At 41.1% G+C, this 19,195-nt stretch overlaps 1 protein-coding gene across 2 annotated transcripts; it reads right to left on the reverse strand.

The window, feature by feature from the left end:
* Positions 1-3,229: 3,229 nt before the first annotated feature.
* SLC16A3 (solute carrier family 16 member 3) lies at positions 3,230-18,880 on the reverse strand. Of its 2 annotated transcripts, XM_066332162.1 has the most exons (5): positions 18,830-18,880; positions 10,976-11,220; positions 10,311-10,454; positions 9,179-9,946; positions 3,230-7,964 (listed from the first exon to the last, which is right to left on the reverse strand). In XM_066332162.1, the coding sequence occupies exons 2-5, from the start codon at positions 11,196-11,198 to the stop codon at positions 7,678-7,680; spliced, it is 1,422 nt and encodes a 473-aa protein (XP_066188259.1). In that variant the 5' UTR covers positions 11,199-11,220; positions 18,830-18,880; the 3' UTR covers positions 3,230-7,677. The 2 variants fall into 2 exon arrangements, with proteins under 2 accessions (XP_066188259.1, XP_066188260.1); XM_066332163.1 differs by lacking the exon at positions 18,830-18,880 and having other exon boundaries at positions 10,976-11,319.
* Between the last annotated feature and the right edge of the window lie 315 nt (positions 18,881-19,195).

The raw sequence follows: 19,195 nt of genomic DNA on the forward strand, positions 1-19,195 counted from the left end.
TTCTTATTAGCAGGTCTTTAAAATTTAGAAGGATATTTTAATTTCTTCCAATGATTTTCATTTAGAACTGTGTATGTGCTTTTATATAGAAAATAACACCTGTGCTGCTGTTTCACATAATCTTGAATGGTTACAGAGTTCTTGAGTTTTTTGTGGTACAAGTACTTAAAAAAAAAAAAAAAAGAAAATAAATCCTCTGCTTTAAGAGAGATATTAAGAGAAAGCATTTGAGTCCATATATTCCATGTTAACTTCATGAAAATATTCGAAATATTCCTTGGAGGAAGGCATATTGATGAACTCATCATCTCCAGTGGGAAAAAATATTGTAAGTACAGCTATTTGTCTTTGTTTCCTCATGTCCCAGACCCTTGAGTATAGCATTGGCTAGAGCAGCATACCTGCTAATTTCCAGAATATTTAGTTTCTTTTTTAAAATAATTAAATAAAATGGTGTTTATTTTGTTCTTTAAGTTTTGCCTTACAAAAGCAGCACTTTATGTGTACAAAATATCAAGTAAAAACAAACAGCGCTGCTGGTTTTTGAATAGTGCTGAGCCATCTAGTCAGAAATCAAAATTTAGGCTTTGAGATTGTGAGAAAGTATAATCCATCATGAACTTAATCCAACAGTAGCTTCTAAAAATCACTGGATGAGGTAGGTTAATAATAAAAAGGTTTTACTGTGAAAGAATGCATTACTTTCTTATTAAAAACAGTAAATTTCCCTCTGATTCATTCAAGTGACAATTATTGATTTTACGTGTGCATGTCTAGATTTAAGTGATTGTATGAACCTGAATTGTACAGGCTGTGTGTAGATACTATGCTGTATCAATACTTTTGTACGAGGAGAGTGCTCAGACACCTGGTCCTCAGTAAGAACGTGTTTCACAGCAAAATCCTACCGACTTTTTCTGCAGATATTTGCACAGTACTAAAACTTTACAACTTCTGCTTAAACGTCAGTGAGGATTTTTTTTTTTTCTTGCTTAATACTATTATGACTAGTTTGGTTTGGTTCTTCTGTCAAAACCATTGTGTGCTACAGGCAGAGAGATAGTAGAAAATGAGAGGAAAACTGTACATACAGAATCTGAAAAAATTTGCCTGAAAATGTTTTTTTGTTAATCACATTTTAGGCAAATTCTTGATTCAAAATGCTTAAGATCTGGGTCTGAGGTCTATCTATCTATCTAATCTATGCGTATGCCTAATGGACCAAGAAGAATGTGGAAAAGTGGAAATAGGGAGAAATGGTGGACATCATCCTAAATTATTCAGCCCTAGTCTAGACTCTTTGCTGTGACCAATCCAGAATGCTTGGGGTGGGATGTGGACCAAAACAAGAACTCATTTGGTACGTTATGCACTAGGAAGAAAATACTTTGTCCTGAGCATAACAAGCAAAAAAAATTGCTTAATTACAGTCCTCAATTACAGCTTGGCATTACAGGCACAAAGGCAGGACACATCTTCTGGTTTTTCTTTAATCCTTAAAGAAAGTATAAAACACGGTAATACAGACCCCAAACAGTAAATGTTTCTCTGCTCTCATGGCCAAAAAAAATGTATTTTCAGTTTGTCTGACATGTCAACAATGGATCTTAAGGCATATTTTTCAACATGACTCAAAAAGCCTTTTGCTGTTTAATAGTTTTAAATACTAAAATCTGGATATATGTCTTCACTGGGTTCAGAGTTTTACTGTGAAAGGTTTTAAACTCTTTCAAGAGTAGTAGATGAGAAGTCAGAAGAGCAAGAAGAGCTACCCTTTCTTAATGCTCTGAAGTATTCATCTGGGAGTAGTGAGGAAGGCTGCCAGCTGAAATGTTGCTGACATGACAAAGGAAATACAGAGATCAGTCAAGGAACTAAGTGTATAACTAGAGGTAAGTAGCTTTTTACTCTGTCTCTAATTAGCCATGCATTCTCAGACAAATACAGGACTGCTGATCTCACAGATCATGTCACCAGCCAAGTGCTCTTAAGAGCGTAAGTATTTTAATGATCTTTAGTAGATACACCTTTTTCCTACTGGCACAAAGATGAGTTCTGTGTCAGAAGCATTGAGAAACTGCTAAATGAATCCGTTCCAAAGCTGTTGCTTCTCATACATAGTGCCTCTGCTGTTGTCAAGGTTGTTCACTGCTCCACAAGTAGAAGAGTACTTCAGCAGGTCCAGCAGTAGGGAACAACAGCTCTGCAACTCAGATTGAGCCCATTTTCCTCTACAGTGAATGACCCTTCTTCCTTTCAGACTCGAACCAGAGGGAAAGATAAACTCTGGTTTTCTGTCACAGGGATGGGCTTAATACACACTACTAAGTTCTGTCATTGTAGTCCACTCAGTAACATTGATTCCTGTAGCAGCATATGGCTTGATTTGGCCATTGTGGTGGCAAAGCATTTGATACACCTTAAGTCTTGCCCATTTAAACTGGCATGAAGAAGGTAATCATGTATCTCTTCACACATGGTGGGGGCTTTATGTAAAATAGACCTATGATTTTTCCAGCATAGATATACAGAGAAACTTTTGAAGGTGAACTTAGAGATTTCTCAAAGATTTCTTGCCAGAGATACGTAGAATTAAGTACAAGTAGGTATTAGTCTTCAGATTGCGAAAGATAGGTCTTGCTACACTGAAGAGCTTGTAATTTTGATTCAGTTGGGTGTAGCCTTGAGATTATACCTTGAGGCACCTGTCCTAGCTGAGGTACCATAGGAGCAAAAAACCACAACAAAAATGTATTCCTAGACTGTTTTCTTAGGAGCATTCAGCTTCTAAAGAGCATCACTTGACAGTAAAGACAGCTTGCAGGCATGTTGGTATTCAAAATATTTTGGGCTTTTAAAGTCACGACAGTTCATAAAACTTCACTTGAAAACAAAGCCTGGAGCACTATTCAGAGGAGAACATTAATATTTTTGCACAGCACAAAACTAATCACTGTTACTTTAAATTAGATGATGCTTTAAAATAGTCTTCAGGATCATTTATAGCAGAAGCACATATCCATTTTGGAATTGGCCAAACTATGTGTCACGGCAAAAGCAGTCCCTTTGCCCATATTAAATCCTGGCTGCCTGTCAGCTAAATGTCAACTCTTCTCTATAAACACTCTTCCCTGTGTAGCTGTTTAATAGGTATGTGCAAATGAAGCCAAATGTCCATATTGGGGTGTTAAAGTTAATTTTTTCTGATCTTATTTTCTCAAACCCACAGTTTTTGACAGCCACATATTTATTCACTACATTTGCGACAGTTTACTAGAAAAGCATTTTAAAAAATCTAAGTATAAATATACACATTACATTAAAGTGCCTTAACAGGAAACAAAATGTCATCTCACACAAAACTGAAGTATGTTCCCATAATCCTAAAGACAAGTGTGCCAAAGAGACACAGACACACATACACAAGTCAATACTTACCGCTGTAATATGTAAGTTTGCATTCTGAAATTCTTCTGTTTATGATTGTCTACCAAACTAAACCTTTTCTTTGGGATGTATCAATGGTGCATATGTGAATTTTGCTTTTTCATTTTGAAGTCTGGTTGCTTGATTAGGGGACTGTTCTAATTTATTTTTACAGAATGATTCAACATTGCCTAATTCACGTTTGTGTGGATGGAATATAATATTGGCACGAGATCTCTCCAATCCTTTACACCATACCTTGGTACTATCTCAGGTCTTAACTTTAGGGAGCTGGCTTAGCTTGAAACAGCTGCATCACTTTAAGACTTCTAGTTCTGCTGAGGTCTTCTAGGCTTCAAATGGCTACAAAATATTTCATTTAGAATTTTTTAAAAAGCAAACTGATCTTTGTATAAGAGGAAGAAAATAATTTTAACTCTGCTCAGTGTCTAATAAATGGGCAAACTATCTCTAGTATACTCCTGTGTGTATTTTGCATGTTTTATGCAAAATATATATACATATGTAAATACATATGTGCAAACACATATACTTTTTGATGTAGTCTCTGTGTATTACTGGCATTTATACACATTTCATCTCCTTGCATCAGGCCCTTATTTTCCTAAGATCCATTACACAATCAATCATACAAAATATTTTAACCATAAACCCTACAGTACACAATTCATAGAATGTATGAAGATCCAAAATGTTTTTAAAATTTTGCTAGCCTGCAGGGTAAAAGACCATTCACTACTTTCAGAGAAATAATCTTTGAAAACTATCTTTTGGTTTTTTGATTGTTTACTTTCCAGACTTCTTAGATATATTCATGAACTGTGTGTCTAAAGAAATTACATTTGTTTCAATAGTGTATGATGCAGGAGTAAACTATAATCTTTGGATGCTTGGCAATGAAGTTGCATAATTACCTACATTCCCTTCCTTTTACTTCTCTCTTTTTTTAAATCACAAAATTTTAATCAGGTGAAGGTTGAACAAAGTTTCATCTTGGTAGATGTTGCGTGAAACTGTTCTGCCTGTGACCCTGAGCAGTGTCTCTTAAGCAATGCTTTATGGCTTCAACCATGTATTTCCTCAAAATACATGGAGAAGCACATCTTGCAGACTTAAGGAGCTCTCAGTGGTACTGAGATAAAATAAATACAGTACCAAAATACCTGGAGGAATTTTAAATCCATTCCTTTTAAATATATAACATACATGTTTTTTATATTTATCAATCTATTTAAATATTTACAATAAGCACAATTAGATTAAAAAGGAGCCTGGCTGGACAGTACTGGGAACCTAAGGACTAGCTGCTTGTGGGGTTTAGTTTTGGTTGGTTTTGGTTTTTTAACACACTGGAGAGGAAGGAGAGAAGGCTATAAAACAGGAGATCAATGTGAAGGCCTTTGTGGCAATGTCGACAGGAGGAGTTGGATACATGCTTCAGCACAATCTAGTGTAGTGGCCAGCAGGTGTCCAGCCCAGGGATCTGGCATGGTGGTTTCCTTCTTATCAGTGTAACAAATCTCTTTCCAAGAAGATAGGGGCAGCTGAACAGAAGGAGGACTGGAGGGCTAGCACACACTTGGGTGTTAATCTTGAATGGGACAGAATAGGAGCAAGGAGCTTAACTGGCTCTAGAACTCTGAAGTACTCTCAAGCCTGACACTTTTGATGTTGCTAAGACAGCTCTTATTGATGCTAACTGATGCTTATTGCCTTCTTATTGATGCTTCCTGTAATTAATTAAAATTATAATAGATTTTACATTGCTCATATGGCTTTTTAAACTGCTTAGTGAATTAAATTCTAACCTTTTTTTCCTCACATTCAATGAAGAAGTCCTGTGATTTGACCACTCATTCAGTAAGCATCTCCTACTGTCATAAATACTGCAAGCCATTGGTAGGTCTGTGCTGAAAACAGCACGAGCACATTGACAGTCCCAGGCCTTTCTGTGAATGCTAGTTTTACTTACGAAGATTATTTATGGTTTCTTGTTGAAACGTCTCCTTGTCTTCCTAACTTCTCTTCTGTCTCAAATCACATAAAACTGCAACATAAAACTTGTTTCCGGCTTAACCATAAAAGTATTATGTATGGAAAATGAAATGTAGTCTGAAAAGTCAGTATGATTAGCACAAATTACATTCCGTCACATATAAAGCAGTCTAGACAATTTGCAGAATGTACAGAAACTTAAAATTGTGCCAAAACCTGAGATCAAAGGAATGGCCATTAAGTTCTGTGATAATAGTGTAGCATCATCTAGCAAAGAAATCCAGTGATCAAAGCACACAGTAAGACAAAAATGGCTATCTGAGAACCTGAATTCACTTTGGAAAGGTTTCTAGTTTTTGCTTTTTGAAACAGGAAACTCCAATCTGAAAGCTGCATCAGGCCTTCATGTATCATCTGAAGCAGCCTCCAAGGATATAATAAATTACTCTGTTGATTCCGTTTTTCTCTTACCTTCTGGGGTATCAGTGTTGGGTTTTAAATACCAATTTAGTCTTTGGCAAACTGGAGCTAAGCTGTTACAGCTGGGAAATGTCATTCACTACAACTGCTGCCACTAAATTAATAAAAGACTTTACAATAATGCACTATATAGGATATAAAAACAGTTTATTCTGTGCAGCATCCATTTCTTTTAAAGTTATGATTCTAACTTTCCAATTTCTGTGTGTGGTTGTCCTAACAATACAAAACCGTTTTGAAGAAACTTCCAAAATGGAAGCTGGTATCTGAGATAGTTCATTAGAGAATGATTAATGCTTTTGGCACATTGTTTCTCTTAAAAATTTAAAGGGGATACTGAGTTTTAAGGGATTAGGGTCTTAGTTTTCAGTTATTAAGCAGAACAATTTTGGCACCCAAAAGCCAGTATTCCTTTGCTACTAATAAGAAAATGGAATCTCGTAACAATTAGTGTGTTTTGAAGATTTTTACTGCAGTTACAAAGCCTAGACAAGTTTTCATAAGCAGATTTGAGCAGTGGGGTGCAGTAGCATGATTTTGTATTTAAAAAATTACATTTCTTGAGTGGTTTTGGGTGGGGAAAAAAAAGAAGATAATGCCTTCTGTTTCTATTCAATACCATGCCATCATAAAAATGATGAACAGTTCTATCATGTTTCCTTGAACAACGAGAATGGCACTTTGAACTTCCATAGATTAAGTCAGAGGTTAGGGAGGTGGGATAAACAGGGAAGAAAAAAACCTCAAAACCAAGCATATTAAAACCTTCCTGTGATGCTAGCGTTGCATTTCATGGATGACTAACATGTTTCAAAGTAATTCAGTCTCTTCCCTAAGTCTACCCACTCTATAGGTCATCTGGAAACTTGCACCATTTCTTTTATATGCAAAATGGACACTTTTTCAGAATATTCTGCTAAATCTAATCATCTTCTCCGTGTTCTACTAAAGCTAATATTAATCTTTTCCATGTTACTTGTAATATTTTTCAATGCTCTAGGGAAATTTTACTGAAAACAGTGTATGGAATTGTGGGCTAATTTTGTTTGTTTAAAGCCTGTAAGGGTCCCTTCTGCTCACTTTTTTTCTTTTAGTGCTACCTTGGAATACCACTTGTGTGATCTGCTGAGGACATTATCTGTAATGTGCCTTTCCAAAAATAGGATTTCCAGATGATAATTGCAAAGGTTACAGGTTTAGGCAGAAATGCATTTACACAAATCAAAGTTACAGATATCAAAATTAAATTAGGGCTGAGCTAATTAATCTAAAAAATCTAAAAAGGTAAGAAATTGAAAAATCTCATGGAGACCTTTAAGTTCCTGAGATTTTTATCCATCTCAAACTCTTTTTCCCTTTACAGACAACATAGGGAAATTATATTTAGCCACACAACACAGCAATTTCATCAGTATTGTCTGAAAACATAAATAGAATTCCACTTTTCTTAAAATATGCTTTTTTTTTGTATCTTCCAAGTGAGCAGTTTCTGTGATACATAGCAAGAGCCTAATTGTGTTTCATAAAAGCTTTTTAGTTTACATAAAATGTATAACCACAATGTTCCATCTTTTACTGATAAAGCTAATTTTCCAGGAAGATGTTGTCTAGCTAATCAGCTTCCAAAGAGACCTGGTGAGCTGACAAGTCCACAGTTACTAAAGCAGATGGCCCAGCCCTAAACTATTTCTGTTGCTAAAATAAATAGTGTTGAAAATCTTTATTTTCTAAACACTTTTCAGTTCTTTGTCATGCTCACACACATGTTTCTGGGTTAGTTACAACTTCGCCATTTTTTTCAGGCTCATCTTTCAGAAACTGCTCCACTTCAATAGAGTCCACCTTGGCATCTTCAGAAGTTTTGTTTTCAGATTTGTTTAATTCCTCTCTTTCTGATGCTTCTTCTTTTGTATGTGGTTCTTCCGGTTTTTTCTTAATGCAGAAGAAATTTCCCAAGGCCAATACAAGGGCGGAAGTGACAACTTCAATTCCAGCAATAATGAAAACAAACATGTACCGCCCCGTTGCATCCAGGAGTTTTCCTGAAAAAGATAATTAACAAAATTATTATCTTGCAGTGAATATTTTTCACTTTTTTAGAACATTTTGACTCTCCAGTCAGTTGTGAGTTACAAACAAAATATTTCTCAATTATTTCATTTTAGTTTAACAGTTACTGACATTACAAGACATCCCAAAACACATATTCTGCTGCACACAGAGGCATGCAGTTCATCTGAAATAAAACCAGCCTCACCTTCAGTGGCAAGAGATCAAACACATGCTTTGTATTTCAGATAAAAATGGGTGCATCCGTGGATGGGATCTGTATCATGACTGATCATCATTATCCTCTTGCTCCCAATCTCATTTACCTTTCTACATGGGCAGTGCACTGTCTGCTTAAAATGCAAATCTTAGTCAATAGTCTGGAGTAACTGACTGATTTTGACACTGGTAAAGGTAAATCTTCACAGGACTCAGTGCATGTGAAAGAACAGGTGGGAGGGTATGAAGGAAGTGCCTCTCCAAACCTGAAGATGAGAGGAAGTAGTGCATAGTACTGGTTTTCCTATGAAGGAGGTTCTGTCAAAAATTCTTGATGGTTTTTGTGTCTGGTATAAACAGTAAACATTTTATGGCAGTGACCTGGTGGGATTTGGGAGGGAAAGTGTGTTTCAGTTCAGAGTCTGTAAAATGTATGTTCTTTGGTTAGTAATTAATTTGTATTTTGACTTCCAATTAATGGATTTTACTATTTTGTCATGTCCCCTTATTCTTGGGTTGTAAGATGTGCAATAGAACCCCTCTACCATCCTTAAATCAGTCCAGTTTTATAGGACTCCTTCTAAGATTTTTTTCATCCTTCACATATTTTCTTTCCTCCTTGAAACCTACTGTGGATATAGAGAATGTATCCTAGCATTTCCCAAAGAAAATGGACAGGTTTCATATTCTGAATCCCAGTCAGCTATCTACCAATAAGAAGTTCAGTGCAGGCTTTCAGAAGAGAAATAGCAGCATCTCCAGATGGCAATTTAACCAATCCTGAAATAGATCCAAGAGGGAAATGGTTAATTCCATTCCATTTTGGACTATTTCAGAGTGTAACTGCAGAAAGCCTTTGAAACATGTGCAACACTAGCACAGTCTGCATTTCTCAAATGACTCACATCTTTTTCTCAGCTCCCTTGTATTTTGTGTAAATGGATGCAATGCACAAAATTTTACATTCTCAACTAAATGGGATACTTGCCTGCTGATGGTGGACCGATCAGAACAGCCATAGCTTCTGCCAGGAGCACTAAACCAATGGCACTGGAAAACTTCTGCGTACCAACGATAGCCATGAGAACTTCAAACTGAAGAGCACCTACCATTCCATAAGAAATGCCAAAGAAAATGCAAAAGACCACCAGTCCACCATAATCAACAGACATAGAACCCATGAGATCTGTGAAGCCATTAAAAATCATAGCAAAACTGAAGAGGTAGACACAGCGTGGTCTAACCCATTTAAGACCAGCTACCATTCCACAGATTGGGCGAGCAAAGATATCAATGAATCCCAGAATAGTCAGAAGAAAAGCTGCTTTGGTGTCTTGATACCCTAAATCCTTGGCATAACTCACAACAAACACTGGGGGAACAAAGAGGCCGAGCACCATGATAGATGCTGCTAGTGTATAGATTACAAAACCGCCATCTTTAAAAACACTGAAATCCAGAAGTTTTTTCTTCGCTTTCTTCTCAGTTGGCTCTTTGGTAGCTTCAGACTTTTTGGGTGGCTCCAAAGGTCTCATTAGTGCTCCACATACACAGCAGTTGAGCAGCATCCCACCCAGGATAAGGAATCCTCCTCTCCAACCATACTCATGTTGCAGTATCTGCCCCAACGGTGAGAGAGCACAAAGAAACACTGGGCTCCCAGCAGCAGACAGCCCGTTGGCTAGGGGCCGGCGTTTGTCAAAGTAACGGTTCAACATGATGAGTGAAGGCTGAAAGTTTAGTGCCAAACCCAAACCTGTAGTAGAGGGTACATAAAAATTATTACTGGCCTACAATATCACTGTTAAAGATATTCTAGTTGCAGCTTTTCTGCCTTATGACTTAAGGGAAAATAGTTTTATTCCAAATGGACTAAAGGATCATAAGATAACAAAAAGTATTCTACCCCCATAGTATTCTTGTACTTTATGATTACACTTCACACTATTAAATATTCATAACAAAAATAAATGACCTTTTAATTCCACATTTATCTGCCATCTTTATAAAAGCCCACCTGGGTGATCCTGATGCTTTGGGTATTTTTCACTTATACAAAACTTCAGCCTAATAAAGCTGAGACCTAGGTTGATTCATTTTCAGCATTGTACAGTACTTACCTGTAATCACACCTGCAGTTAGATAGATCTGAACGATGCTTGTGCAGAAGGAAGCTATCACCATCCCCATGGAGGCAAAAAGGCCACCCACCAGCATGACAGGGCGACAGCCAAAGCGATTGACGCATATACTACAAAGTGGACCTAGGCAAGAAGAGCAAGTTACAGTGGCTAAGATAAACCAAGTGATTTATGATTTTATGACACTTTTCGCAACTGATTTTATGACACTTTATATTTCTTTGGTGGACTTCAAAGTGTAAGGTCCATGGTTGAAATCAATGATCTTAAAGGTCTAAGGTCTTTCCAATCTCAGTGATTTTGAATTGTTTTGTACTTTGTTCATACAGTCAAGCTGATCAGGAAAAATGTCCTTTCCTCTGTAGTCAAATACTTCAATCTTTTTTATCTTCAGAGTGCCTTGTGATTTTTTCTTTTTCATCATCTTAGCAACTACTGAGTTACAGAGATGTAATTTTAAATCCAACCAGAATGGACTTAAATACTCTTTTGATTTGTGTGATTAATAGTAATTCTTTGGAATGCCTTACTTGCACACAAGTAATGATATGCAATCATGATAACACATTGTAAATGGCTGTAAGATTTACAAACTTAATTGTATGGTGCAATAATACTGTTTCAAACACCAGATAACTACTCACCTGTTCCGTAAAGCATGGCCAACAGAATGGAGGAAATCCATGCAGTGTCACTATATCCAATGCCAAATTCCCGGATAAGTTCTTTAAAGAAGACACTAACTGCCTTAGGAAAGGCATAGGAGAATCCTGTGATGATAAAACAGCCAAAAAGGACAGCCCAGCCCCAGCCTCCGTCAGGGGCTTTGACACCTGATGGACCATCATCAGCTACTACGGCTCCCATGATGAAGCAGCTTGTGTGTTCCCTAAGAAACAAGAAGCAATTAGTGTCTATAAAATTTCACTACCATTAAAACTAAGGCATGGAACAACTTAAAATAAAAGTCTTGAAGATGCAGTGCAATTTTAACTAAGCCATGTTTGAGTTTAGTTCTTACAAAGCTTGCAAAAATACATGAAAATGAGATGCACACAACTGAGTTTCAAATGAATGGCCCCTCTCAACTCTCAAAATCAGAGCTGGATTTCATCTAAATCACTGTTTCATCAAAAAACTGAAGCCATAACAGCACTTCAGAGGTGTATCTGACTTTCAGAAATATGTAATAATTACTCCATTAAAATCTGCAAGAATTTAAATATAAGACCTTGTCACATGAAGCCCCTGGCCTATTTACTTAGGAGACCTAGTGCATCACAAGCATTCTGTGAAATGGTGGACTAATCCCCCAGTTTTTTTTATTCCCCATTGAGGACAACAGTACAGCCCTGATACACTGTTTTCTTGAAAAGATAGAAAGATCCCTTTGAGATGATGATGAGCTATAATTTTCCACACATTGAGTGTTCACAAGCTAAGTTTGTAAGCTAAACTGCAGTGAAAATCTCCATGAGCAATTTTTTGTGGATGCTGGGAGTTAGTAACTGCATCGATGCTCAGTACAACTGCCTGCCTGAAGCAAATACTTTCCATTGTTGATTTTGTTCTGATAATGTTACATTCTAGGCAGTAATGCTGCCAGGTTTTAAAAGGGAGAGATATGGGGTAAATAAGACACTGAAAAGGCACATAAAGAGTCCCTGTATATGAGGAGTGCAGGGAGTTACTGCATCATAAGAGCTAGGTTTTTGTAGGATCTTTGTTCTACCCAAGTCTTGAAAGTTTTAAAGTGACCTACAAACAAGGATAATTAAACATGAAATCATACGTGTACAAAAACTGGCCATTTCTTTAAAGTGCAATTGATTGTCTCAGTGTTTCTCTTCAGTGGTATCTAAAAGAGGAGAGAAAGCACAGTTGCACAGGAATAAAAAATGTTACTGCTTGCAACAGTAACGGGCCTGCACAGCAACTTCTGTAAGCTGGGAAATGCGTCATTCTTACAGCTCCATTTCAGAACCAGGCTACATATGACACAACAATCTGATGCAGACTTGTCTAGACAACTGAGCATCAAATGCATGATTGTTAATAGGCCGATAGGGATGTACTTACTATGATGTTTAGGCCAGCACTCCCACTTCTTGTAAGAAACAACTTTATACGCATGATACAGAAATAAATCTGGCCATGACTGTTCTAATGCTTTGGCCTATATGACAACAGTGAGCCTCACAGTATTGGCTTCACCTCTTGTTTTCTGGAAATCAAATATAAGCATAAAACAATTTATCCTAAGTCTAAACAACTAGAACATAAAACAATTTAACAAGATGGGAAACAGAATACCTCCATAAAGCTACTCACTGAAGTGTTTGTGGCTACAGATGGGTCATTTGCTGATTGCTGAGAGTAGGTAAAAATGCACAGCTTGGTAAACTCAGCCATTTCTGCAGCAGGTTTTGAGTTGCTAAATAAGAGTGTTAAGATGCATCTCTGCCAAGACTCCCAACACTGGGATTTGTTCACCCTTCAAAACTTTTTCCCAGTAGCTTTTGTTTGACAGAACGTATAAAACATTCTTCAAATAAGGACTTGTTCTTTTCACGCAATAACAAGGAAGCACAGAGGGGGTGCACAAAGGCTAATGCCTGTGACAGTGGCAATTCTGCAATATTAATGATAACAGGGGAAATGCTGATGGAAGTATCTCGACCTAAATGTATAAAGAAGAGGAATGTGATGTAAAATTGAAGTACTCCAGGGAGTAGGAAGTTTTGTCACTCACACTAATTCCAAGTTGTCAGAATATTTCATTTGGAGTGAAGATTTAAAATGTTGGGGGAAGAAGTGAAGATCTAAAATGTTGGGCAGTTTTTGTTCGTTTCCATTACCCATCTAATAGGAACGCAAAGTTAGTAATAATATATGAGCATGCTTTGTTGAAAAATAGCAGTTGGCAGTCTCTCCATACTGCTCATACAGTGCTGGATGGAGACATTCAGTGCCCTACGGCTTCACCTCCGCACGGCCTGGGACAGTCTCCTTTACTGCGCCCACAGAGGAGTTGGTTATAAGGGCAGCCTGTGCACACCTACAGCACTGAACCCCGACAGCAGATTACATTAACGCTATGTGAAGCGGCGAGCGGCTTTGAGAAGAAACACCGTCAAGAGCTACTCGGCAGCGCGCTCGTTCCTTCCCGGAGAGAACTGTCCAGCCTTTTCGAGGGGACACAAGTCAGCCGGGCACGGGGCTCGGAGGAGGAGGAGCGGTGCTCGCTCCCGCACCCCGACCCTCGGGGCAGAGGCTCGGAGGCTCCGAGGCTGCGGGCGCGGCCCCGCGTGACCCCGCGTGACCCCGCGCCGTGCCGGCCCCGCAGGGAGCGCGCGCGCGCGGCCGCCGCACCGGGACGTGCGGGACGTGACTGGGGCGGGGGCGGGGCCGGCGCCAGAGCTGCGCGCGCGGCGGGGGCGGGGCCGGGGCCAGAGACCCCGCCCAGCGCTCGCGGCTGCCCGAGCCCGGTGAGCCCACAGCGGAGGGGAACAGCCTCCTTCCTTTTCTGGATCTGTTCCGTGCCCGCCAGGGCATCGCAGCCGGTAACAGACACACGCTGTTGAACCTGCCGTGCGGAACTTACGTCTTCGCCGTGAGGAACAGTCTCTAAAACGGTTTTGTGTTTTGCTGTGATGAAAGAGCTAGGCTTGCTGATGTGAGGGAGCCTGGCCTACTTTCCAGCATTTCGTAAAAATAGGCCTACAAGGAAATACACAGTAATACCTCTTCTTTACATCATGCCTACTACCACATCTGGCTAAAAATCCCCATAAACCGGCACACCGGATCTTCAAGTGCCACTCCTTTCCTTTAAAGAGTGGCTCACATTTGCACACACACGCACCCAAACCAGCTCTCTTAAAGGGAAAGGCTGAGAGAATTGGGATTGTTCAGCCTGCAGAAGAGGCGCCGGGAAAACCTTATTGCACCTTTCCAGTGCTTGAAGTGGCTACAAGAACGCTGGAGAGGGACTTGTTACAAGGGCACGTAGTGCTAGAACAAGGGTGAGTGGCTTCAAAGTGACAGTAGGTTTAGATAAGGTATTAGGAAGAAATGCTTTAGTGTGAGGGTGGTGAGGCCCTGGCAAAGGTTGCCCAGAGAAGCTGTGGCTGTCCCATCCCTTGGAAGACTTCTAGGCCAGGTTGGACAGGGTTTGGAGCAACCTGGCCTAATGGAAGGTGTTCCTGCCCATGACAGCTGGTTGGAACAAGATTAACGTTAAATTTTCTTCCAACCCAAACCACTCTGTGATTCTACAATCAATGTTACTCATCTGGTTTGTCCATTGGTTGTTCATGTTAGCACATCAAAATAAAAAGACCATTAACCAGAACTAAATGAACCCTGCCTCCATAAACACAGCAAGGATGCACTTTATCCTGTTGTGGTGTGCCTTACTATGCTGACTGTATTCACTTCCTTAAGAAATAATAAGGAGATAGTGCAGAGGTTCTTGTGTGAAATGTACAAATGAGGGGCACCATCTCGAAAAAAGGCAGGTTTGTGGTTGATCTGCACAGGCAAAATTTTTACTTAGGGTTGCACTACAGTGCTGGGATGCTATCAAAGCCTGCTAAGACAGGAGGCTACTGCCTAACTATTGTAACAGCTTGTTTTGCTTTCTGCTTTTGCTAGCTCAGCCCTATTTAGAGGAAAAGGATTACATTTAACTGGCTGTGGCTCCGTTTCATATCTTCACAACAGACTCAATAGTATTGTCAGTATCTATTCCAGATTCCTTCTGTCATGAATGGGTTCTTGCTTTGGTAATGTGTAAAATAAAGGTAGCATCTGGGTTTTCATCTTCCTGATGTTATCTTCTTGTTGTCATAGAAACTAATATAGACTCAGTTAGGAGGAAATATTAGGTAGCATTGTGATGGTGTGGTTTCTGGGATGATATATATAAAAGGAGAATATTTGTTTTATAAAAAGGAGCACCTAGAAATGGCAAGAATCTATTATTTGTGTTTAGCCAATACTCTTACTGGCAACACAGTTGTATTTCATAGTCAGCAGTGTGAGTAGGAAGGACATTTATGAGCATGTACACTGCCCTATATGGCTTGAGAACTTCCTGTTCTCAAGAAGAATTAATTTCAAGCATTCTCAAGAACAATTAATTTCTTCTAACTATGACTGAAATCTACACAACTTTGGATTTCTATGATACAAATAAAAGATGATTATCAAAAACAGAACATAAGCTTCCAAGCAGGGAAATGAGTTCAGCCTAGACTTCAGTCTGGAACCCCGCCCAGCTGAGAAATGTATAACTACAAAATAAGGCAGATGGTCTAAGCTGAGCAATGTAGACACCCTCCTTCAGTTTTCTTATCTGTGAAATGAAGAAAATAATGATTCTCTCTTCATAGGATGTTGGGGTATGAATACATTGAAAACCGTAGGCTGCTCAATACTGTGTTAATAGGAGTTATAGACCTCCTGTATTTGCCCAAAGGTCTCAAAATCTAAGCAGACTAAACAAAATATGCATGTTATTCTTGGTTTTAAGTGAGGATTCCTAACTCTACTGAAATTTTTCAGGAAATGATTCCAGAAAAAAAATTTTTATTTTAATATTCTCTGGACCCTTATGATAGCCCTCTACATACAGAACAACTACCCTTTGTGCTGGCATCACTGACACCTAACTATTCAGCATGACTTTAACTCCTTCCTGGTTCTCTAAAGTACAAGTGCATATATCTTTTAAATCAGATTTTATTACAACAGATTAATTACAATAAAATTACAGATTTTATTTCTATCAGGTATCTCATAGAAGCCATTTAGATGGGCCACTGGTATAACCCAGCAGTGCATTTCCTGTAGCTTACCTGCTTAAATATCAGCCAGTTGGATTATATGTTCATTCCAAAGGCTGCTGTGAACTTCTGTTCCCTACAAAATCATTACCATATTTACCAATGTCTATCCTGACCTCCTGTTCTCTGTGCAAGGGCCACCAGCGACTGCCACTGTCCCATTTTGGCCTCCTCCATCTCAACTGAGACAATTTTCCAGATCTGCTGCCTTTCTTAAAGGTGTGCCAGTTTTCCCCATTCTCTCATCTCCCTCTCAGAACTCCTAGGATAATTCTGTGCTGTCTGTAGCTGCAAGTGATGATCCATACCAAATCTTGACTATTAATAATTCTCCAGTCCCCATTTAGCCTCAAAGCATCTTAACTGTTCACTGCTGCTGCACAGTGAGTAATGTTCATGACAAGTTATTAGCAGACTGCACTGACAATGAATTCACACTGCAATTTTATGTGTAGTACATAACACTAACCAGTCTAAATTCTATTTTCTGAGTAAAGTGCTTTATAGGGAAAGGTGTTACTATTTATTTCCTTGTTTTATTTTCTATCATGAAAATGTGAGAATCCCACTCTTTATATTATTTGGGAAAACAAATACACTAGTCCTATTACAACAGCATTGTCAACCTCCAGACTGATTGTATCTATATCAAATGCACAGTTTCTGGAGAAGTGGATTTATTTTGCTAAAAGTCTGTGTTTTTTTCTTGCACCACATTCATTACCGTAAGTTCTTCATGTCAGCATCACAGCAGCACCTTAACACCAGAGAGGACATGCCCTTTCTGTATTCACAAAAAGTGACAAACATGCCTTCAGCTGTATTGCAATTATCTGACTGTTTTCCATATGCTTTCAAAAATATAAGTTGCAGAATCCCAACTTCATTTTGGAACAATTTACAATTAGTTTTCATGTATCATGAAAATTAATTTCAGCCCTGCAGCTATGATGGCTTTGCAGTGTGTTGAAGCTTTAGAAAAAACAGAAATGCTTGACAATTGCTTATACTGAATGTGTCCTTATATTGTTTAGTGTAAAACCAAAAAGTGACAGAGATAGATAAATACTAATTAAGGGTCTAGTCCTGTCACCAGCTGGGGATCTGCGTTTATTTTTGCAGAATACCATAAAACCACCCTAATATATAAAGTGCTTGCATGCACACACACTGTATCTCAAGCTAGATGAGCACATGTAGCTGAATATAGTGAGAAAAGGTCGTCTGGCTCAGAGGTGTCATTTTACTCAATCACTTTGGACAGTGCAGCTGCATAATAGGTTGTCATACACTGAGATATGTGAATTGCCAATTCAGTCACAATTTAAACAGTCGCCTTTTTATTTCTATAATACACCTTGAGTTATACTTCTGACTGAACTACAAGAGGTGTACTGCACTAACAGATTCGGATTTACACTGTAGGTGACTTTACTCTGTGACGTCCTAACTTCTACGGTTTGCCCAAGAAGAGTGCATTTCCACTAGTGCTAACGGTCTGCGCTTGTGAGGAAGCTGAATTACTGAAATTCAACTCCTCCTCTGTGCGCTTTTTCTTCTCTCCGCTGAATCGCTTAGAAGGCAAGACACAGACCACTCCAGGTGGATTGTAAGCAGCATCAAAAAAAGGTTCTTTCCCAAGAGATGGAGAGGGGCTGCGGCGACCGTCGTACGAGGCGGGGTGAGGGGTGGGAGAGGGGTTGGGGATACAATGGTGGCGGTCGCGATGCTGCCACGGCCACGGCGGCTCGCGCGGCGCTCCGGGGCGGGCACGTAGCCTGCCAGCCCTCGGCCGAGACGCGGCTCCCGGAGCGCTCGGGGCGCCCGCAGCCGATGCTCTCGCAGACCGGGGAGACGTGTCGCGATTTCGCGCCCCACATTCCTAATGTGCTTGTTGAATCAACCGAGTAACGGAGTTCATGGCCGGGGCTGCGACGATGTCCTTAGGAGGAACAGTCCCTCAGACTGCTCGTCGCTCGCTCTTACGGACCTGAACGGTCACCGCTATGGCAAACAACTCCGAAATTCAACTCCCGGGGCTGGAGACTAAAACAGGAGGTGAGCAATAAGGAAAAGACCGCGGAGGCGAGGCTTTCGCGGAAACCCACGTTCCCCAGTGTGAGGCCACGAATGGCGGAAACAAAGCCCGAGCTCGCGGGTGTCCCACGAGCCGCCGGTGTGGCACTGTACGTGCCCTCGGGGCGGCGGCACTCGGGGCCAGGGCGTCACCCGGCTGCCGGAGGGAAAGCCGGGGGCAGCGCTGTCTCGCAGCCGGCGGAGCGGGGCTCGGTGGCCAGCACCGCTCAGCGCCCGGACAGCGCTTTCAGGCCGGCGGGTTTCCCGACAAAGGCGCGCCCGCGTGGCCCCGTGAGCGAGGGCAAGCGCAGCCGGCGGGACAGCGCCCCGCCGACCCTCGTGGGGTGGTACCAAGGGGTGCCAGGACAGTCGGCGTCGTGCCCGCGTCCTCACCGGCACCCAGCGCAGCCTCTGGGCAAGGGATGAACCCGCGACTCCTCTGCCGCGCTTTGCCCAAAGCTTGGGCGGCGCTCTGGATTCGGCTCGCCCCGCTCAGGACCCCCCACCCCGCGCTCCCCGCGTGGGCCAGGCAAGCACCCCGAAACATCACGCACGACGGCTCCGCTTCAGTACCTGAGTCACGTCCCGCGCTTCAGCGTGAGGATGCTCCTGCAGCCCGCTGTCCCCGTGCGCCCACGCACACCCGCTCCAGCCCGTGTGGCCCCGGCGGCTGGGGAGCGCTCCCGCGCGGCGGGTCCGTGGCCGCTCGCCCCGCCCTGCCACACGGGGCGGCCCCGGGTCCTATCGCCGCCGCCGTGGCGCTGCCGCCGCCACAGGTTCCTCCGCCAGGGCCCCGCAGCGCGGAGCGCGGCTCCGCCTCGCCGAGCATCGGCACGGGCTGTGCGCTGCTGGCGGAGAGTCAGGGCACGGCTGGAGCCTGCCGGCGTGGATGCTGCGCTGGCTGTCCGGAGGAACAGGAGCCGAGCAGCGGGCTTCAAC

The sequence above is a fragment of the Sylvia atricapilla genome, chromosome 18, assembly GCF_009819655.1.
Source record: "Sylvia atricapilla isolate bSylAtr1 chromosome 18, bSylAtr1.pri, whole genome shotgun sequence".
Lineage (NCBI taxonomy): Eukaryota > Metazoa > Chordata > Aves > Passeriformes > Sylviidae > Sylvia > Sylvia atricapilla.

Excerpts from the sequence above, each read along its gene's own strand:
- SLC16A3 (XM_066332162.1), bottom strand. The coding sequence starts at position 11,198 with ATGGGAGCCGTAGTAGCTGATGATGGTCCATCAGGTGTCAAAGCCCCT. Across the intron at positions 10,455-10,975 it reads GGCCATGCTTTACGGAACAG|GTCCACTTTGTAGTATATGC; the intron begins GTGAGTAGTTAT and ends CTTCTTGCCTAG. Across the intron at positions 9,947-10,310 it reads AACTGCAGGTGTGATTACAG|GTTTGGGTTTGGCACTAAAC; the intron begins GTAAGTACTGTA and ends CCTCTACTACAG.